The sequence below is a fragment of the Bombus bifarius genome, unplaced genomic scaffold (genome assembly GCF_011952205.1).
Source record: "Bombus bifarius isolate JDL3187 unplaced genomic scaffold, Bbif_JDL3187 scf7180000008724, whole genome shotgun sequence".
In the NCBI taxonomy this organism is placed as follows: Eukaryota; Metazoa; Arthropoda; class Insecta; order Hymenoptera; family Apidae; genus Bombus; species Bombus bifarius.
Genome location: NW_022884806.1, coordinates 17,585 through 37,694, shown reverse-complemented (window position 1 = coordinate 37,694; position 20,110 = coordinate 17,585). Strand labels below are relative to the sequence as shown.

The window sequence follows — 20,110 nt, the reverse complement described above, 5'->3', positions numbered from 1 at the left end:
TTGGAGGAGGAGTGCTGTCTTGGATTGGTACTCAGCCTCTGATCATTTTTATATCTTGCACAAATTTACGAGCAGCGTTAAGAGGGCGGTTGGTGGAGCATTCGTATACTCGACGAAGCAGATCGACGCGGATAGGTTTTTTAGCAGATTTGATACTATTTATGCGGAGCACGTTTTAAAAATTGACGAGTCGGCAAGCAGCGAAAGGCTACAGAATAGCTTGGAGCGCACGTGTGCCGAGGCTTTGAGGAAGAAGTTCCCGTCGCGGGCGAAAAGAAGAGCCAACTAATGGTGGAACAACGAGCTAGCCACTTTAAAGAGCGCAATGTGCAGGAGCAGGAGAAGAGCCCAACGAGCGGTGGCGGCTCACAAGGAAGATGCTGAAGCCCTGGTGGCCGAATTTAAGGCTGCACGAAGGAGCCTAAAGAGGGTGATCGAACGCGGTAAGGAGGAGTGCTGGAAGGGGTTCTGTGCCACCTTAGACCGGGACCCGTGGGACAGGCCGTATCGAGTTGTGAGGAGTAGATTGATGTGGTCGGCACCACCTGAGCCCCTTGGAGGTGACAGGGTGGCGAGTATCGTGGACGACCTTTTCGTTACCGGGCAGCAATTACGACCGGGTAGGCATGGAATTGGACCGGCCCCACCTGCCGTACCCGACGGAGATGAGGATTTATATATCGATGAAGAAGATTTGAAGTCGGAAAATATGATCCTAGGAAGGCTGCAGGGGTGGATGGGACCCCTGGTGCTTTAATCAGATTGTTGGCGGAACGAAAACCGAGTGTGCTCCTAGTTGTGCTCAATGGTGTTAACAACAGCGGTAGGATACCGGCAGTATTGAAGGTGGCTAGGGTGGTGTTAATACCCAAGCCCAATAGAGACCTGACACTGTCATCGGCTTACAGGCCGATCAGTATACTATAAGGTCTGGGAGCACACGCTGAAGATACTCATCGAGAGGAGCATCGGGCGAAATCCCTTTCACAAGGACCAGTTTGGCTTCAGGAGGAGGAGGGGGACCCTTGAAGCCCTGAATAGGATGGTCGCGGTTGCAGAAGACTGCAGAAGAAAGGGCCTGGTATGCGTTCTGGTCGCCCTCGATGTAAAGAATGCGTTTAATATCTTGAGGCTGGAGTGTATTCTGGAGGAAGCGCGAAGGAGACGGTTGCCGGGACGACTTCAGGAGCTGATCGGGGATTACCTGGCCCATAGGAGAATTATAGCGCACTGCCGGGACGGCGTCGTAAGGAGGAATTTCGGTGCGGGGGTTCCGCAAGGATCGGTCTTAGGACCGCTACTGTGGAACCTCGTGTACGACGGAATACTGGAGACGCTTGACCGGGAGAAGGACATTGAAGCTGTGGCGTTTGTCGACGACCTGGCGGTACTCTTTAAGGCTAGGGAATTCCTCGGCATCGAGGACAGGATACGGACGGTTATCAGCACGGCCACCAGATGGTGCAGCGACGTGGGACTGCATTTGGCAAGAGAGAAGACGGAGGTTATCCTCCTAACCAGGAAGAGGATACCGACGAGTTTTAACTTTGACGTGGGGGACGGGGGGGGTGAGGAGGAGATCTCCACTAGTGAGACAGTGAAGTATTTGGGAGTTTGGTTGAATAATGCTTGGGGGTTCTCCCCCCACCTCGAATCGGCGTGTGACAAGGCGGAACGGTTCTTGGGTGCCATACGGGGCCTGCTTCCCAACGTGAATGGGCCTGGGGTTCGAAGGCTCTACTATGGGGTGTGGGAGTCTGTGGTCCTGTATGGTGCACCTATATGGGCCTCATCCCTTGTTAAGGTGATTAATAAGAAGATCATTAAGAGGGCACAAAGGACGGCGATGATCCGTACGTCTACTGCCTACCGTACAGTGTCACATGGAGCCTTGTGTGTGGTGACGGGTAACATGCCCACACACATAAAGGCGTGGTTACGGTGGAGGCAGTACGGCGTGAAGAGGCGGATTGTTGAGAACTCAGATGGAATGGAGCTTGCATCGTACGAAGAAATGGAGAAGCTGAAGACCGAAGCCGAAGACACATGGAGAGTGGAATGGACGTTCCATAATCCCTACAACTGGACTAAGAAGCTGATTGAGGATCTGACAATCTTCTACAGAACGAAGAGGGGCGTCAACTACCATGTCATGCAGATTCTTACTGAGCACGATATCTTCAATTGATACCGTCACAGAATTGGGAAAGAGACGCACACCAGTTGTTGGGATTGTGGAGCCGCCATGGATGATGCCGAACATGTGCTTTTCTGGTGCCCTAGATGGACAGGGGAGCGCGTGGAGTTGGAGGCCGAGATAGGAGAAGAATGCAGGATAGAGAACCGGATCGTGGAGAAGATGGCCGCCGAGGAGCGGCTATGGTTGAAATTTTGCAACTTTTGTACAAAGGTTACGACAAACCGGCTTAATCAGGAGAGGGAGGTGGAGGCTCTACGAAGAATGGAAAGTAGGAGGAGAAGATAGTAAATGTAGGATGATTGTTGATGAAGATGGGTACGTGTATGTAGAGACCAACCCAAAGTAATGTTGAATGATTGTACCGGGTTGGTACCTCGAGTACCGCAATACAGGGAATAGGAGGAGGGGCTTTTAGTGGACATGGCGACGTCATCTGCCGAGTCCCACATAACCTGGTGAGACGGGTCACCGGGTATGCGTAACAGCATTTTCCCCGCCTCATTAAAAAAAAAAAAAAGAGACTGTTCCTCGAGTTGGTACTCATACTGGCTTAACCAGGCAATTAGAAAGGAAACTGGTACCGACAACAAGAGAAGGAGGCAGGTGGGGGCGAAAAAAGGAGAGCCGCGTGAGGAAAGCCCGAGGATCCGCTAGAAGATCTCAAGAGAAGAATCTCCCTCCGAAAGATCGAGGAGTTCAGATCAAACCTTCAGGAGGTGGGTTTAGCTCCTCCACCGGCTGTCTAAAAGGTTCAGCGGATCTAACAGTGGAGATAAGCCATCTCTGGTGGGATTGGTGGAACATTTCATAAAATTTTCCAAAAGAAATTTATTAGGTAACATTGTAACACATGTTTTACTAGAGCCACACGAAATATGAAAACAAAATGGAAATACAACGCAGCTACTTGAAGAAAAAACTGAAAGAAAAACAACGCCTTTATAATTTGGCCGAACTTTTTAATAATGCACATGAAAGGGTACCTGCCATAATCATTTCCGATCGCATCTACAAGAATTTATACAATCAACTCAAACATTTTCACCGATGATGATTTTATTACTACTGACCGAATTTACGAAATAGAAGAAAGAATTGTAGTGATTGAAGACAATAAATTTCGAATCGAAGAAGTAGGTAATTATATCAGCCCTGCTTTAAAAGAACATATAAATACATATGTACATTTAGGTATGAAAGATATATAATATGTATATAAATAATAATAAATTATTTCCCCCATATTTAAATGTACATATAATACAAATTTTGTACCTTTGTATTATAAAGTTTGTGTGTATGAATAGACTTATTCTTTTCATATAATGGCAACACTACAAAATCTGCTTGTCTTCAAATGCGAAATACGTACATTTTTTGAAATGTGCAAAAATCTATACCTTAAATATATAATATATGGTATATAAATACCTTAAGTTTTTAGCGAAAAATAAAAAAATTATAGCACTTTTTCTTCTTATTCTTTTACTTCTTCTTCTTTTATTTCTTATTCTTTTATTATGCTTGTAAAATAATGGTAAAACAAAAACAGAAGCTACAATATAAGCAGCAGTGGAGATGATGTTTATACGGATATGCTACAAAAAACAAGTATAGATGATGATAGTGACATCGTGCCATATAAAAGACAACGTTTGAATATAATATCGTTCTTTATTATTTCGCAAGAGATGTGTTCGTATTGCCGGCAGACGATGAGAGAAAAAATCTCTGAATGCAAAAAGTTAAAATTCGATGTGCCACCGGTATTAGCGTTACTCGATGTATATATACCATGATAGGATGATAGTACTATAGTATGGCATTGCCAGCACACAGGGTCACAGTTTTCTAATACGATCAGTTAATTCCAGACATCATGATTATTATAAGACAAATTTTTAAAGTTATAGTATAAGAGTTAATACCTTGAATTTTAAAATATTGGTTACGAATGTTATGAATAAATGATCTAAATCGTTTAACATTATCAATGACAAACATTATCAATGACAGATATTTTATTTTGCTTACAAATAACTAGTGTCGACGAACCCAATTTTATTTTGATCGCCGACTATCGCAAATATTATCTCGTTTCGTCATTTAAAGCAACACGATTAAAGTCCACCACACGATCAAGGTATAAAAGTGCATTTTGTATTAGCCAAGTAAAAGTACTTGAGAGACGGAACAAATTTTCGTATACGAAAAAATTAAAAAAAAACAAAGGAAGGGATCTGATTTTTCTTCTGAGCGAGTTAGGCGTATTTTGCGCTAGTTCTGTTTGTTTTGATTCTGGGTGATCGTACGTGTAGATTGTTATTTTCAAGATCTGAAACTTCTCAAAATCGTGTTTGTTTATTCTTATTTGAAATGTCTAAAGCAATAAAAGATGCTACGTTAATTTTTTGTAAAGACTGTGGTAAATTAGTGACAAATCCGACTACATGCGACTTGTGTGGAGTTTCATCGCTCACTCGATTCAGATGTTTACCTAAAATCTCACTAATATTACGTCTGTATTTGGTCTTTTGCACCTTGTTACCAAAAAGTTCAAAAGACTCGATGAAACTTTGACTACCAAAATACACGACAATATTGAACAAATTTGTGCTTTCTTTAAACTCAAGGTAACTGAACTTGCCAGCACTGTACCTACATGAGACTAAAATTTATGTATGGAAAAATGGATGGAAATATTTTGCGTCTTTCGCTTGGTATTTACAATTAAATGTCACTCTTTACATAAGTGATCACGCTTCTGTTCTAGCTTCAAACTTTAGTTTTATATTCTGTTTCTGTCTTAGTTTTCATGGAGCATTTCGTGTGTACAGCGATCATGGACCTTCGATTAAAAGGCCAACTGATCAAGGATGGTGATAGTAATGATGGTACAGAAATTTGTATGTCTGATGATGACATTCCGTTGTCCGAGAAATGGAATAACTTTCTTGAAGAAAGGAAGTGGAAAATAACCACAACTACTAATAATTGTGAACCGCGTGTTAAAAATTAGACAGACAATTTGTAGTGGAGTACAGAGAGCTTATTTGACATTCGGCGAATATTGTAGTATCGTAAGAAAAAAGGCTTAATTAGAGATCGATCGAATCATAAAAACAGTGTCGTCTGCCGTTCGGTTGTTAGTTTACATCGAAGAAAACCTATGTGATTAAGGTCACCTAGTTTTTGCGGAGCATGAGCGTGGTGAGATTAAAGAAAAAAGAAAAGAACGCTAGATTTTGGGTTCAAAGAGCGTTGAACGAGAGGTCAAAGTGTGCGAATCGAGAAGTGGGTGCAAATGGAGAATCTGAGTTAGTCGAGAAGTCGGGGAGTAGAATTGTTAGCGTTGTTGAGTTGCGAGAGTTGTTTGAAATAAAGTTGTATGAGATAAAGAGAGATCGTTTTCTGTCTAATTAATATCTGTACAGACAATTTATTGTAAATAAATTGTAAATAGTCGGGGAAAAATTTATACCTAAATTTCCTCGATACTAAAATATGGACGTGTTTTCGGTGTCTCTTCGAGTCTTGATAGTCTTGTTTGATTTCTAGGTCCAGTTTATGAATCTTTACACCCTCTGCATACAGTCTGTGTTGCGTTGCATAGCATTCGTTTATTCGTTTCGTTGGGATTCGCGCATCTTCCGGGCACAATCTCTTCTTCGCTCTTTTCTACATAATCCATTCTTCTACATTTTTCTTATAACCGCCACGGTTAGACTTGTCGCTAAGCCTAGCTATATTGATGTGTCATATATCGATTCGTTTGGATGTATTGGATCTTCCGATGTCTATAAATCATTCAATTTAACAGATTCATTCAGCAGATGTTATTTCTCCCTTGGGACTATGGCAGCTCCAAAGAAGCAGATTTGTAAAGGATGGAAGGATTTGTACCAATAGCTAATCCGATTACTTGCACGCCCAGTGGAGCGGTATCACACCCGGGATTCTCCTGTTTGGCTAGACACTCTCATTCATAGCAATCTGATAGACTCCTTATATGGTTCGACATCCACCGGCACTCCAACGTCTCCAATGGCTGATGTAAATACAGACAAAGCGCTGCTTGACAGGGTTCGAGAGATGTTTTAATCGAAATTTAGTAAACTGGAACATCAGCTAGAGGTTTCCCAATCGAATTTCGGATTGCTAAACAATACTTTAATGGGTATCAACGGCAAAGTAATCAAGCTAGAATTGACAAAAGTGTAGAAAGTAATTTGGAATGCGATATCTTAGAGCAAGTCGATCAAAGGAACAGTACATTCAAAAATCTTATCCTTTGGTTTGACTGAGAATGATGCAATCTCTAACGCAACGTCGATCAAGATTATTTTAAGTAGCATCCAACCTGATGCTCGTAACGTCGATATTATCATCTGTTACCTTGATAGAATCGCATGTAGTAGTAGACTTAGGCCTGTGTGTGTGCCAAATTTCCCGTTATTGTTATTAGGAAACAAAGACAGATATCGGAGTTCTGTCAAAATTCTACAGGGTCAAACTGTCAAACAACGGTCATTGCTGAATAATTTGAGAACCGAGTTTTTTTTTTATTTAAAATTTCACGTTCACAATTTGTCCAATTTGGACATTTGGTAGAACTTTTTATCTGTTTGATTATCATGTGGATGGCTACCCCCAATGGGGTACCATCTTCGTGTTTGTTAAGATATATCCTTTGTGAGGTCTGCTGGGTGTTTCCTTTTTAGTCTCCTTTCTATGGTTGTGTTGATCGTTTCCGCTGCCAGCCGGTTCGGGTGCGTTGCTATTCTTTCTCTGTACCTTCTTGCGAATCTGCTAACCTCTTCCTTGACCGTTGGTATTCCAAGGTCTTTCCGTATGTCCTCGTTTCTAACGTACCATGGGGCGTTTACAATTGATCTAAGAATTTTAGCTTGGATTGTCTCTAGTTTCCTTATATGGTTCATTGCTGCTGTTCCCCAAAGTGGAATTCCGTACGTCCAAATTGGTTTTATGATCGTTTTGTATATTTTTAATTTGTTTTCTATGCTTAGTTTGGATTTTCTACCTGTTAACCAATACATTTGTCTCCTTGCTAATTGTATTTTGTCTATTATAGATTTAATAATCGTGCATCTAAGTGAATCGTGTATCTAAGTGGAGTCCTAGGTATTTGACTTGCCTTGTTTGTATTATGTGCGTGCCGTTCAGTGTAATGTTTGGAGGTACCTGTTTTCGCAGTGTGAATGTAATGTGGTTGCATTTATCGGGGTTTGCTTTAATTTGTTTAACTTGAAGCCACTTTTCTATTTTTGTGATATGTTCTTGTAGTGATGTAACTGCTATTGCAGGGTCAGTGTGCCTGACTAGTACCGCTGTGTCGTCCGCGAATATCAGTATCTTGCTATTAGAAGTTGTTGGTAAGTTGGCCGTGTATAATGTGTATAAAATTAGTCCTAGGACGCTTCCTTGCGGAACTCCTGCCTTGATTTCTTTAACTTCAGAGTCTGTGTCTTTGATTTTTACTACGAAGGTTCTGCTGCTTAAGTAAGATTTAATTAAATGGTATATCTGCTCCGGGAATTGTTTTCTGATTGATTGACGTAGACCTTCGTGGTTTATTTTGTCAAATGCCTTCTCGATGTCCATAAAGAGGGCTGTGCAGTATTGTTTGTTTTCTAATGCTAGAATTATTTCATTTGTAAGTCTGTGCATTTGCTCTATCGTGGAGTGATTTGAAAACCGAGTAACATAATATTATCGATCCTTCTAATACTTAATTTTTATGTTATGTTCGTGGCATGCGTAAAATTGTAACGACTGCTCTACGCCCAAGAAGAGCACAATATCGCTATTGGTGCACTTGCAAAATGTGAAGAGCTTTCCCTTAAGCTGCAGCACCTTCAACGTATGATTTCGTGTATCGTTCAAGGAGCTCTGCTTTTCCTGATGTAACCTCTATCGGTGCGACAGGTCTCATCTTGTCAGTTTTTCGAGAAGCAGTGGTGTGCCGATTGGGGTTTAGATCCATTTCAAATGCGTCGTTAAAGTTACGAACTAGTATCCTGGTAAACATTTGCATTTACATTTTTGGCAATTTCAACTTACCCCGTGTTATATAGGATAGTAATGTTCCATCATTAAGATTCTGACTGTGGTCTGAATGAAGTTATGTCGTTTGAATATTTAGTGAAAACTTCTTTTTATTACTGCCTGGCTCAAGAAGTCCATGTCTGTAAGAAGTTTGGTTCTTTACTGAATTTATGCTTTTCTTTCGATATGGAAGATTCATTGCCTTTTTCTGTTGATAAACTGCGCTCCTGTGATTATTTGGATTCCATTAGATGGGATGTATCGTGAGTAATGTAGACAATGGTATCGATTTATTAATTTCAAACCGTTGCGTAACAATTTTCATATTCCTCGTATGATTTTCTCCTCGGTTTCTTAATCTTGTACGGTTAAAGAAACGCTCTCACCGTACTTACAAACGTACCAATGTATATGGTGATTGTTTACTTGTCAATAACTTACGTACTAAATGCAAAAATGTATCAAAAGGATGCTACACTCGTTGTATTAACAATACCGAGCGGCTAATCTTAGATTATAATAACACGAAGATATTCTCGAGTTTTGTGAATAGTCATCGCAATAACTGTAAATTCCTGAACAATATGTATTTGAATGATATTAAAACTGATAATCCTTAATCGACAACGGATACGTTAATCTTTCATTTCGCTACTGCACATACTTTTCGATCTGTTGCGTCTCCGGTATTCGAATAAGTCCAAAGCATTCTGTTATCTAATCTAGATGTTAGCATTGGCGACATATTCCCCGAATTGAATAAACTAAACACATCTAAAGAACATGGTATCGAAGGACTTTCTTCAAATTTTCTCAAGTTTCCTGTAGTTTCATTCTACGTCAAGCTTTATGGATTATTTTTGGCGTCTCAAATCCTCCGAGGCTTTTTCGAGTGAGTGAAAATTCAGTTACGTAAGACCTGTATTTAAATCCGGAGATTAAACCGACGTGAGTAACTACAGGTCAATATGCATTATCGATGCAATCCCTATGCTGTTCAAGAATCTAACAGTTGATTCTATTAGAACTTTCATTAGGTTTATTGTCATTTTGATGTTCTCGAACAATATTACCAAATCGATACTCTGCACGTTGATTTTCAAAAAACGTTTGAGATCACATTCCGTTCTTAACGCGATATTGGTTTCAATGGGATTTAAGGATCCAGTGTTATCATGGACAGTAAGCTATCTGAACAGTAGCGAACAGCGTGTTCGAATTGGCGGTCTGTACTTCGCACCCATAGTTAACGTTCTCAGGCGTTCATTGGGAATCCCGCCTGAGCTTATCTACAATTTTTATTAATGATTTTTCGGACGGTCCGTAATATCGTCGATCTCTACTATTTGCCGACGATTGTAAGATTTTTGAAATAATTCATGCATCCAGCATTGCTTCCAAGCCTAACTTGATCTCCGGAGCGTAGATCAACGGTGCCGTGCAAACTGAGCTACAACAAATTTTACTTCGTGCGTTCCGCTTATAAGTTATGTCCTATAATGTTTAATTATAGCCTGTGATGAGATTCCCTGCTTCTAATGTCTCGGGTGTGTGATTTGAATGCCCACTTTACGTCTCTCTTAAATTTCTTACCTCATTTTCAATATATTGCAAGAGGGTCATATAAGACGGTAGATTTTATTAAGCGATGTGCTGCGGAATTTAGGAGCATTCAGCTCATTAAGCTGGTTTAATATCGTTTGTTAGGCTGCTTTTAGAATACGTTTTGTTAATCCAATTTCCGGACGAGGTAACGTACAGGCCGCTGTTGGAGAGAGAGAGCAACACAGGTTTCTCGGATTTTCACTGCTCTTCTATAGTTTAAATTTAAAATCTCTTGAATCTCGTAGGACTGTAGCGGACTAAATCTGTCTTTTCAAATTGATTAATTGCTTCATACATTATCCGCGATTCTTGAAGTTGATTAATATTTTTGCACCTTCGAGATTTCGCACCGGCTCACTTTAACTAACTTTGGAAGATAGCAACATAAACTAGATGTACATTTGTTACTACAATGAAACATGACATTATGTGCCATTTATGAGTTGCCGCTAGAACTATTCTGTTATAAGCGTAAACACAGAGCGAGTTTGGTGTGACGTACAGTGTTTATCTTAAAAATAATGAAGTATGCGCAATATCATTATTCGCATTCTTACAAACATCATGACCCTTTTTCTATTTCGTTTGGTATTTTTCAATCTTAACTATTTACAAATTTTCTTCCACGTCGTAATTCAAAATTCATTAATAATTATAATCTACGAAGCATGGCGCGCAAGAATGAAGAATAAAGAAGCAAATGAGATATGTACAGGTTCATGAATTTTGATTTCACGAATATCTTGATAATTTTGTTGAAATTCGTTATAATAATTTTTTGAAATTCTACAAAATTTACAATTCAGCTAGCGTATGGTACCAGATAAACAATGGTAGTTACTTGACCGATGGTAATTTCTAGAAACACTATAAAGAACCTCGCTACAGAAAGAGTTGTATCAACCATTAGACCGTTATCTCTACGTTATATCTACTCAATCTTGTTAGTATTGCAACTGTACAGTATTTCATTATTGAGCATTTGTCCAACTGATGGGGCACCTAAGACATTCCATGTCATCGTTTCTCACGTGCCATAGAGTTTCGGGTATTGCTCTTAGTAATTTCGATTGTAGCATTTTAATTTTCCCTTGTATTAGTTATAAGTGTTAGTTATAAGTTAGTACATAGAGATAGATTAAGTAAGATGCAATAGTTAAGTATAAGCGGTGGTATATAGTTATAGAAGAGCTAGCGTAAGAGGTATATAAGTGGTGTAATGGAATTATATAAGAGATGTAAACCGAAAGTTGTCCAAAGCCGAAAGGTATGGACTAAGTATAAATAAAAAATAAAATAAAAATAATAATTTTCCCTTGTACTGTACTTTTGATGGCTGCATATCGTTCTTCGATTTCTTATTCTCAATTTGGATTTTTTCTCAATTAATCCATGTAGTAATTTTACGGTTATTACATTAAAGTCATTGTAAATAATCTGCGATAAGGTAAACATCCCCATAAATCCCCACAAAATCCCCATAAAAAATTACAGCTTTATTCGTTCGAGACAACTTGTCCAAAGTGTCATTCTTCCAGTTCGTACATCTTTGGTCGTCCAAACAATAAGTAATTGCCTTTGATCGTAATTCGGTGAGAGATATTCAATTTCAAATTATCAAAGAAGTAAAGATCATCCTTGAAATTTCTGCACCATCTAATTTTGGATGCTTTTGTAGAAAAAGTATGATACGATTTTATAAATTGTTAATTAATTCTTGTTTCGTATCAGTTATATTCGATAGAAAATATTATGGTGAACACGTACGTTTTGAAGTATCATATCAAGCTTACTTCGTTCCTTACGCTGTAAAGTTTCCACGATAATCTCCAAACGAAATCTCCAAATCTTCTTCTTGGACGTCTATACAAGATTTTGAATTTAATCGACATTCAATGATAATTCTTGTGACAAGTCACAGTATTTACGTTGTTCGCATTATCATATTTATATATAACGCGATTTGCATAAGTTCCGAACCACGAAAATTGAGTTCCGATTCGGCAATTAAAACGGCGAATTTGGATTCGCATCAGAATTTTCGCATAGTTAAATTCCCTAAAGACAGTTTAGTGCGTAGAAACCGATACAGAAAGATAGAAACCATTTGCAACGCGCAAAAACGGTCGAAATTCGACATCATTTATTATTGTACTCTTTGACAGTATCTTTCTGCAATGATAATCGAACACAAATATACTACTCTATAACTTGATCCTTGCAATCTGGTATTTTCTAAAAAAATTATATTTTTAGTAAAAAAAACTCGCACGTAGGAAATTTTCCATATGCAGATACGCCTTGATCGCTGGTAGCGTTTCGTAAGCAGTTGCAATAAATGATTTATTTCGTTTTTATCACATGTATGTTAATAGCTCAGTTGCAAGAGAATTGTAAAAAATACTGTAGTATCGTAGAAAGAGGGCCTGTGGTGGCACTCGATAGCAAATACCACCACGATTTTTCTTCCATGATACAAAAATGAGAACAAAAGCGGCCGTACCCAGCAGCGACATCTACAGCCTAAGTTTCCGATACTACAAATGGGGGCTCGTCCGTTGGTCATACAACTCGTTGCACCAGGGGTTCACCCTAGGAGCACGGAACGCAGATCTCGAGTTCTCACTGTGTCGGTTGAACCTCGTGGAACGGAGGTGGTCGGTGACGTACCGCGACCAGGCGACCGGGATGGAGTCGGCAGGCGTATCCTTCTGTGTAGACGGCACCCTGAGCGCCGCCTTGGCGTACAAAATGGGTGTTAAGGATGTTGCTGATACCCTCCCATCTGAGAAGAACTGGAGCTGGGGTATCAAGACATGCATCAAGGACTTCTCCGTTGGGGAACTCCGGATTCTGGTCATAGGATCGGATGTGTATGGTGCCATCAATAGCGGTACGCGAGTAGAAGGGACAGTTCTTCTCACAGGCAGTGGTAACGCTCGGCCTGACAGTACCATCACTAGCTTTGTGGATAAGAGGGTAACTGATGAAGTGATACAAAACCTCGGCCCTGTGCGGGCGCGGTCGGGAAACGCTATTGCGGCCGGCATACTACCCAACCAGGCCGCTTGACGAAGATAACGCAGCTGAAATTAGAATTAGCGGCCCTAGAGAAAGAGGTGGGAGGTGCACCCACAACCAAGCCCGATTCCGAAACTGGCATGCTGAGCCAGAAGAAGGCGGTCGAGCAAGAATTGGGAGCTGGAAAGAACTTGCCCGCGGTATTCGGCAAGCTGCTAAGCAACCCGGGAACAGTCGAGGGCCCGGGGAAGGAGAGCTCCAAGGAGACCAAACCCGAAAACAAGACGAAAGAGCCAAAGCAGACACTTTCGGCAGAGAAGAAGGACGAGAAGAAAGACAAAGCTCTACCAAAAGAGGGAGAGAAGCCCGATTCAGAGCCTTCGGAGCCGGAGAAACCCAAGGCCGGCGCAGTGAATGTGGTGGTCACGAACCGGCCCGAGGTCCTAGAGGAGCATGGACCCAAGGATCAGCAGAAGTTGGAGGCTGCTGCTGCGAAGCGTGCTTCTACAACCTAGACGCATGGAAGCTTCCGAAGGGTATCAGTCCCGAGCCTGGTTGGGATTCCTATCGTTTCGAGGCTGCGGTGAGAAAGAAGTGGAAGGAGGTGACAGACGAGTGGCCCCTCTGTAATTGTGGGTGCGGCGTCCCCGGTTGGGGTATGCAATACGACGAATTCCTCACAAAATTATGGAGGGATCAGCTCCCCCCACACGAGCCCTGTGCCGGCTGTAAGTTGGGATCTGGAGTCATGGAGGACAATCTACATATGCTCATCTTCATCAGCCCAGAAACGGCGGGAGTGCCACTTTTGGCAACAGCTGAACAAGTCAAAAATATGAGTTTACGGGCATGCAGACACGGGGTACAGAAACTACTAAAAATTAGGACTGGTTTTTTGAAGATGGGAGGGGGGGCGATCGAATATCTCCCACCTGGCGGAATGAGTGCTATTGGGAGCTAGAGTATGGATACTTGCCGTATAAACCGCTAGATGACTTAGTTTCGGAGGTGAAGAAGTGGCTTTGTACCCCACTCAATCTGAGTGGGCCCATGGGCCGCGACAACTATCTACTTTTGATTGAGGACGAGGTGACAAGGTTCATGGAGGAGGAATGGAAATTGCCAGATAACACACCATCGGTAGAGGATTGGGTCAAGACCTGCAAGTGGTTGGAAGGAAAGAGTGGATCGGAAAGAAACACGGAAGTGCTTGTCGATGGCAAGCGTGTTAGAACGGGAAAGATGAAGGGAGTAATGGGAGTCTATTGGTCAGATGAAGATGCCGCCCGTGATCTGGTGAACCCCAGCCGGGAGAGCATGCAAGTGCTGCAGAAGAGCGAGGGAGGTAAAATCAGGCCTGCTGCGAAAACGGGGAATGCCGTGAATAGGAAGATGAACTATCTGAGTGAGGTGTTGGAGCGTGGGCTGCATGGCAGCAGGTTAAGCACTCTATTCGCGGGAGAGGCAGGTAATGAGCGGATAGACTACGACCTCATAGACGCGGCGCGAACCCGATCGACATGGAAAGTACCCCTGGACCAAGGGGGCTTTGACCAACACCAGAGCCAGGCTGTTATCGCGGTTACCATGATGGCAATTGGGCGACATCTATTGAAGTTTGCACACAAATCGAGCCCGTGTGGGCGGCCCTCTGGGATAGCCTTTTCGTCCTGGAGGCTAAGGTGCAGGCCGAAACGTGGTCCGATGAATGGCGGAACGGTCTCCCAAGCGGATGGCGGTGGACGGCTGTACTGGACACTATTTTAAACGTGACATCATTCCGGACAATCTGGAGGATAGTATGCGCCAGAATGGGCGTTACCCCCACCAGCGTCTCAAACTTTTACGCCCAAGGCGATGACGTTATATTCAGTTATCCGGATCTAAACGTGATTCAGATGATCATCGACACTTACGGTCAACTTGGTTATGAAGTACTACGGAAAAGTAGTAAATGTAGTAGTGTAAAAAATTTACCGCAAAGTGTGAATTTAACGTCCTAGTTTGGCGAATGTGGATGTTCAGTTCATCACAGTCGTGTGTTTGCGATAGTTTGTTATGAACAGCCATGACAAAATGAATATCATTAATCAACTATAGTATCACTGAAAAATTTATATTTCTATATTGCTGCTGCCTAGAGTGAGAAAGTTGATTGTCAATAAGTAATTGCATATGTCGGAGTAAGGTTAGAATTTTAGGGGCGTTCGATGAACCCTTATTTAGTTTACCATCGCGGATGTAACTAACATACATTGATACGAATGTGGACACTACAAGAGGCTATGAGTAATAGCGACGATAGGATGGTCAAGATGATGGTGACAACGAATTCATGTTCGATAACGAATCCACAGTCCACAGATGACGAGTACCAACGTAATACAAGATTCCGATAACTTTTTCGATAACTCAATCAGCAATTCGCCCAACGACTAACTAACGCGTAATCCAAATGAAACTGCCCTTATATATTCCTGTCCCCACTTCTCGGGTTAATCTTTGTTTTTATAGAGAGCCATATAATCATTCCGTGACCATGGCTACGTCCAGTGACCCGCTATGTCACTTCGAACCCGAACCCATCGTCATAAAGCCTTAAGTACCTTCATAACTATTTCTTCGTTTATTGCTTAAATGTTTATATCGTAAACATCTGAATTGAGGTATTGGACTTTTCCGAATATTCCAAAGAAAGGCCCAGATGTCCTTTCATCTCCGACACATATAATAAATATGTCGGGTTAACATTAAGATTTAAGGCGCGTAACGATTCTTCATTTGAATTAGCCATTGTTTTACAAAACAGAGAATATATTTACACGAATAAACAAGGTTTTACAAATATTATGAATAATGAATTTTGTAAATGATATGATTGATTAACAAATGATAAATTAAATTATTAATTAGATTAAAGAATAATAAGTTTTATCGAACAATAAAGAAACGAATAATATATCTTACGATTTACTAATTTAACGAATAATGAAAATTAACGATTGATAAATTTACAAATATTGAATTTAATTTACGCTATAAACAATGATCCGGGGTTCAAACGAATCCACGGTCAACGGGAAAACTTTAAACAATTTTATAACACAAAAAAAAATACGTTTGCTGAATCACTCGGAAAAATTACTCGATGTATCACTTTCCAAGGCGAACACACGAATGAATCTCTGATTAAAATCTTTTTCGTAATACGACTGCATTTGTTTGTTATATTCTCGCTGGAAACATCGAGAAGGTTCCAATCGTTGTTGCTAGGCAATATCTGTCAAAAGTTTGTTATATACTCCTTAGAAACATCGAGAAAGATCCAAACGCCGATACTAGGCAATTTCTGTCTTCATCAAGCAAAACGTTTATCCCGTGACCGTGGCTACGTTCAGCGACCAGTTGTCACCTCGAACCCACTTTCGCTTTTCAAAAATGTCAAACAATTACAGATGACAATTACTTAATTACAGTTATGATAAAATCTAGGCTAAAGCATTAAAAGGCTTCCTCAAAATTGCATAGGGAAGGCTCCGGTTTTCATTTCATCTCCGACAAATATATATAGAGGTATATGAACATCGCGGTGTGATTTTACACTCGCGAAATTTCCATAGTGGAAATTAATAGCAACAACAGATTCCTACTAAAAACTACTGTTGTCTGACGAAAGCATTCTGAATGATCGTCACGGTCCAATTGCTAAACATTTGTTAAATGCACATATATTTTCAAGAAATTCAATGTCCCAGTAATAAAAAGTATGTGGTTATGGAATTTCTACGGAAGATTGTCAAATTACTATCTCTATATGTGAAATGAATAGAATATCTTGTAGTGACATTTGAATGTTACTAATTTTATATGCCCCACGTGTTCTGGCCGCGTCTCCCTCGTGGGAGCTTCGGGCACTGGCGTTCAAAAGAAGATACACCCACATGAGAGTATGGAACCTGGGAGAGGACTCGACCGAGCAGGCGGCCCCAAACGACCTACGAACCGCCGAGGAGGACGCGTGGGACCAGTGGCGATCCCAGCTGATCAGCGAGGGAGGCGAACATCGAGACGCGGAGGCGGTCCTCCCAAACTGGGAGACATGGAGAAGCCGCCACGACCTCCCCTTCACCTACAGGATGACCCAGGTGCTCACGGGACACGGCGATTTCGGCGAGTACCTGAGGAAAATCGGACGGGAGACGACGGACATCTGTTATCACTGCGGGGAGGGCAGGGACACGGTGCAGAACACAGTTTTGTCGGGCGTGAGAGGTGTTCCGCTACACCCTGCGGCACGTCATAGACGAAAGATTGACCCCGTCGGCGATCGTAGAAGCGATGTTGAGCGGGCCACAGGAATATGAGGCAGTCCGTCTCTTCTGCGAGCGAGTTATGCTCGCAAAGAAGCGAGCAGAAAGGGAGAGAAAGAGAAACTCTCACCCTTGTAGGATAACGCGATGGAAGGGGATGGCAGTCAGGCGGCCTAGAGCTAGGAGCAATGCCCCTCCCCCTAACACAAAATTCAACAGTCAGGGAATTGTCAGGGCTGGCTCGAACAAGAGGACGCGGGAAGGGGGTGTAACAGAAGATAATTCATAAGAGGTTCCTGGAGCACTCCTGTCATACGCGTAGGATAGTCATCGTGGAGGTGTAGTTGGTAAGAGTCCGACACTACTCTGCTGTTATCGATTATTAACAGCAGCGGAGTGTCCATGAGGATTTCTCCACGTGCAAAAAAAAAAAAAGAAAAAAGAAGGCACGCGTTTGACGTCGGAGCATTTACGGGGAATAACTACAAGTGTGATTGGGTCGAATTATATAGATTACATAACCTGCAACCACATGGCACCTGGTAATTCACCCGTGTCCTGGAATGTATTGGGTTGACACATTCCCTTATGTATTCGTCCCCCTTCCCTCATGTACAACAGCAAACGATCGGCTGGAGCCATTATTTAGTAAGCGACCTATCCCGGGGAAAAGGATGCGAAAATGAGATTGGTTAAGACCTGGCGGCAATTGCTACTTATTAAACCAATTAAAAATCTAAAATCTTAAAAATATGATACTAATATTCACCGGCAGTAGCCTTGTCCACTCAAGAGAATATCAGTTAGGTGGAGGACTCATTCGATCAAAGATATCCTACTCATCTCTACTCCTTGGCAAAGTAATGTCAAGAAGTAGATACATACAGTGAAAGCCAAAATGAATATACACCTAGTAGACATAAAGCTCTATATGTGAGACTATGTCTGTCGAATATACGGCTTGAGAGTATATGACAGCGTGAAACATTTATTGGAACAATGTGTGAATAGAACGAGCAAGGTGCGACTTGGGCGTCCACCACACGTTGCTATTAACCCCCTAACCTACGATTTACATTCGAGAATGCCCGTAATATTTACGTTTGGTCCGATCATCTACTAAGGGCTATGCCAATGATTCATTATCATGTTATCTTCAATCGTACTTAAACTTATGTTGTGCAATACAATAATTTTTTCCAGCAACTTGACAATTTCATAACCTTGCATTGTCAACATGCGTTGACATAACACGCATTATGTTTTTATAATTAATAAAACAAATATTATTGGTAATTACAGGGTATTTGAGGCAGAATTAGCTGAAACCATACATCTGTAATTCACGCGTCAGTTGTAAGATGACGTATAATTGGTCGTAGGTAAGCACGATATGAGGCTTCTAAATCTCTAAAGTGAGGTATATGTGTTGTCGTGATAATTGTAGATGCTGGCTGTAGATGTCGCTGATTTTCTTCCGTTTTTGATGCGTAGAAGAAAAATCGGACTCCGATCGCCGGGATTCAAATCCGGCTCCCGAACGTTCGTAACCTAAGGCGCTAACCACTACGCTGCTGTAACGTCGATTCATATTAAAGGCAGGATGTATGCAGGTCTTCAGTCCGTGCCCTCAATTACCCCAGCGATACAACCCCACCATAAACCTAAACTTTTTAAGTTTATTATTTCTGTTATCTGTTTATGGATGATCCTTGAAACAGTCCTTAGATTGTTATATGTCCTTACTAATTACGGGGAAAGCAGGTAGTTATTTAATGGGAAAAACCCAATACTTGACTAACGAAAACTCTGGTTTTCCCCATAAACAATATTACCTACTAGCCGCGTTGGTAGGAGGCTTTCTTCTCCTATCTTCATTTATTAACATGACCTATAACTAATTGGCATCGTGAATCGTTACCCTCACTTTTCCTAACGGAAGGTACGAACAGCGAATCCGCGTTGTTAATTAAAAAGGGCATACTCACACCGAGCTTTCCTCCATAATGAGACGAGAACACCTGAGGAGAAATAGACAAAACCATCGAACAGAAGACATCTCTCCAATCTGTGTAAACCTGTGCTGTGCTAAAAGATAAAGACAATAGTTGTGTTACGACTCAGCTATTTTTATTTCATCAACCAACCCCTAAGTTTACGTGACACTGCCATCGTCCGACACTAGTTAGTGTCGAGTGGTGGTATTCGCTGTTGAGTGCCGCTACAAAAGTTTGAAATTAACCGTGTTCGGATAAAAGCATGAAAAATAAATTTGAACAGGAAACAAAAATGGAATTCGCTTATTAATATTCTGAAACTGTATGCACGCAGTGCATATGTGGCCAACAATGTAGACGTATTACTTTTACGGAACAAAAATAGGATCCGGCATTTTTATTTATAGTTAGGTAGGTTATTTATAGTTAGGTTGAGATGTTGAGGTGTGCAGACGTGTTTTGGCAAAAATTTAGTAGTTATTGAGAATTAAGTGTGACGCGTGAGTTCGTAAATATTAATATAATGTGTAATAACTTTTATTGGAATGTGTTAAAAACAGTGGAAATGAGAGTGGAAGGTTGAAATAACACAAATAAGATAAATATGATGTCGCTACGACAGTTGAGGAGGGACAATTCGTGATAAATATTTTAATTGACCATTAATTGACTGTTTAGTGGACAGTAAAGTGATAGAGGTATATTCTTATGAGGAGAAGACAATTAGTCTCCTATAACCACTAATAAATAGTGGAAATTAAAAACTTCGAATTTTAGGTTATAGGCGGTTATGTATCAAGCGTAAACAAACGTCAAGTTGTGAATTGCTTGATAAAACGAGCTTTCCAAGGCTACAAGAGCAGTCGATGTATAAATTGGCATGTCGGTGTAATTAAATTGCATACGTAAGC

The 20,110-nt window shown here is 41.2% G+C and overlaps 1 protein-coding gene across 1 annotated transcript; it reads left to right on the top strand.

Annotated features, from left to right (window-relative positions):
- The first annotated feature begins 16,833 nt into the window (after nucleotides 1-16,833).
- Nucleotides 16,834-17,256, top strand: LOC117213344. The gene has a single exon (XM_033458698.1). The coding sequence runs from the start codon at nucleotides 16,834-16,836 to the stop codon at nucleotides 17,254-17,256; it is 423 nt and encodes a 140-aa protein (XP_033314589.1).
- Nucleotides 17,257-20,110: the final 2,854 nt, after the last annotated feature.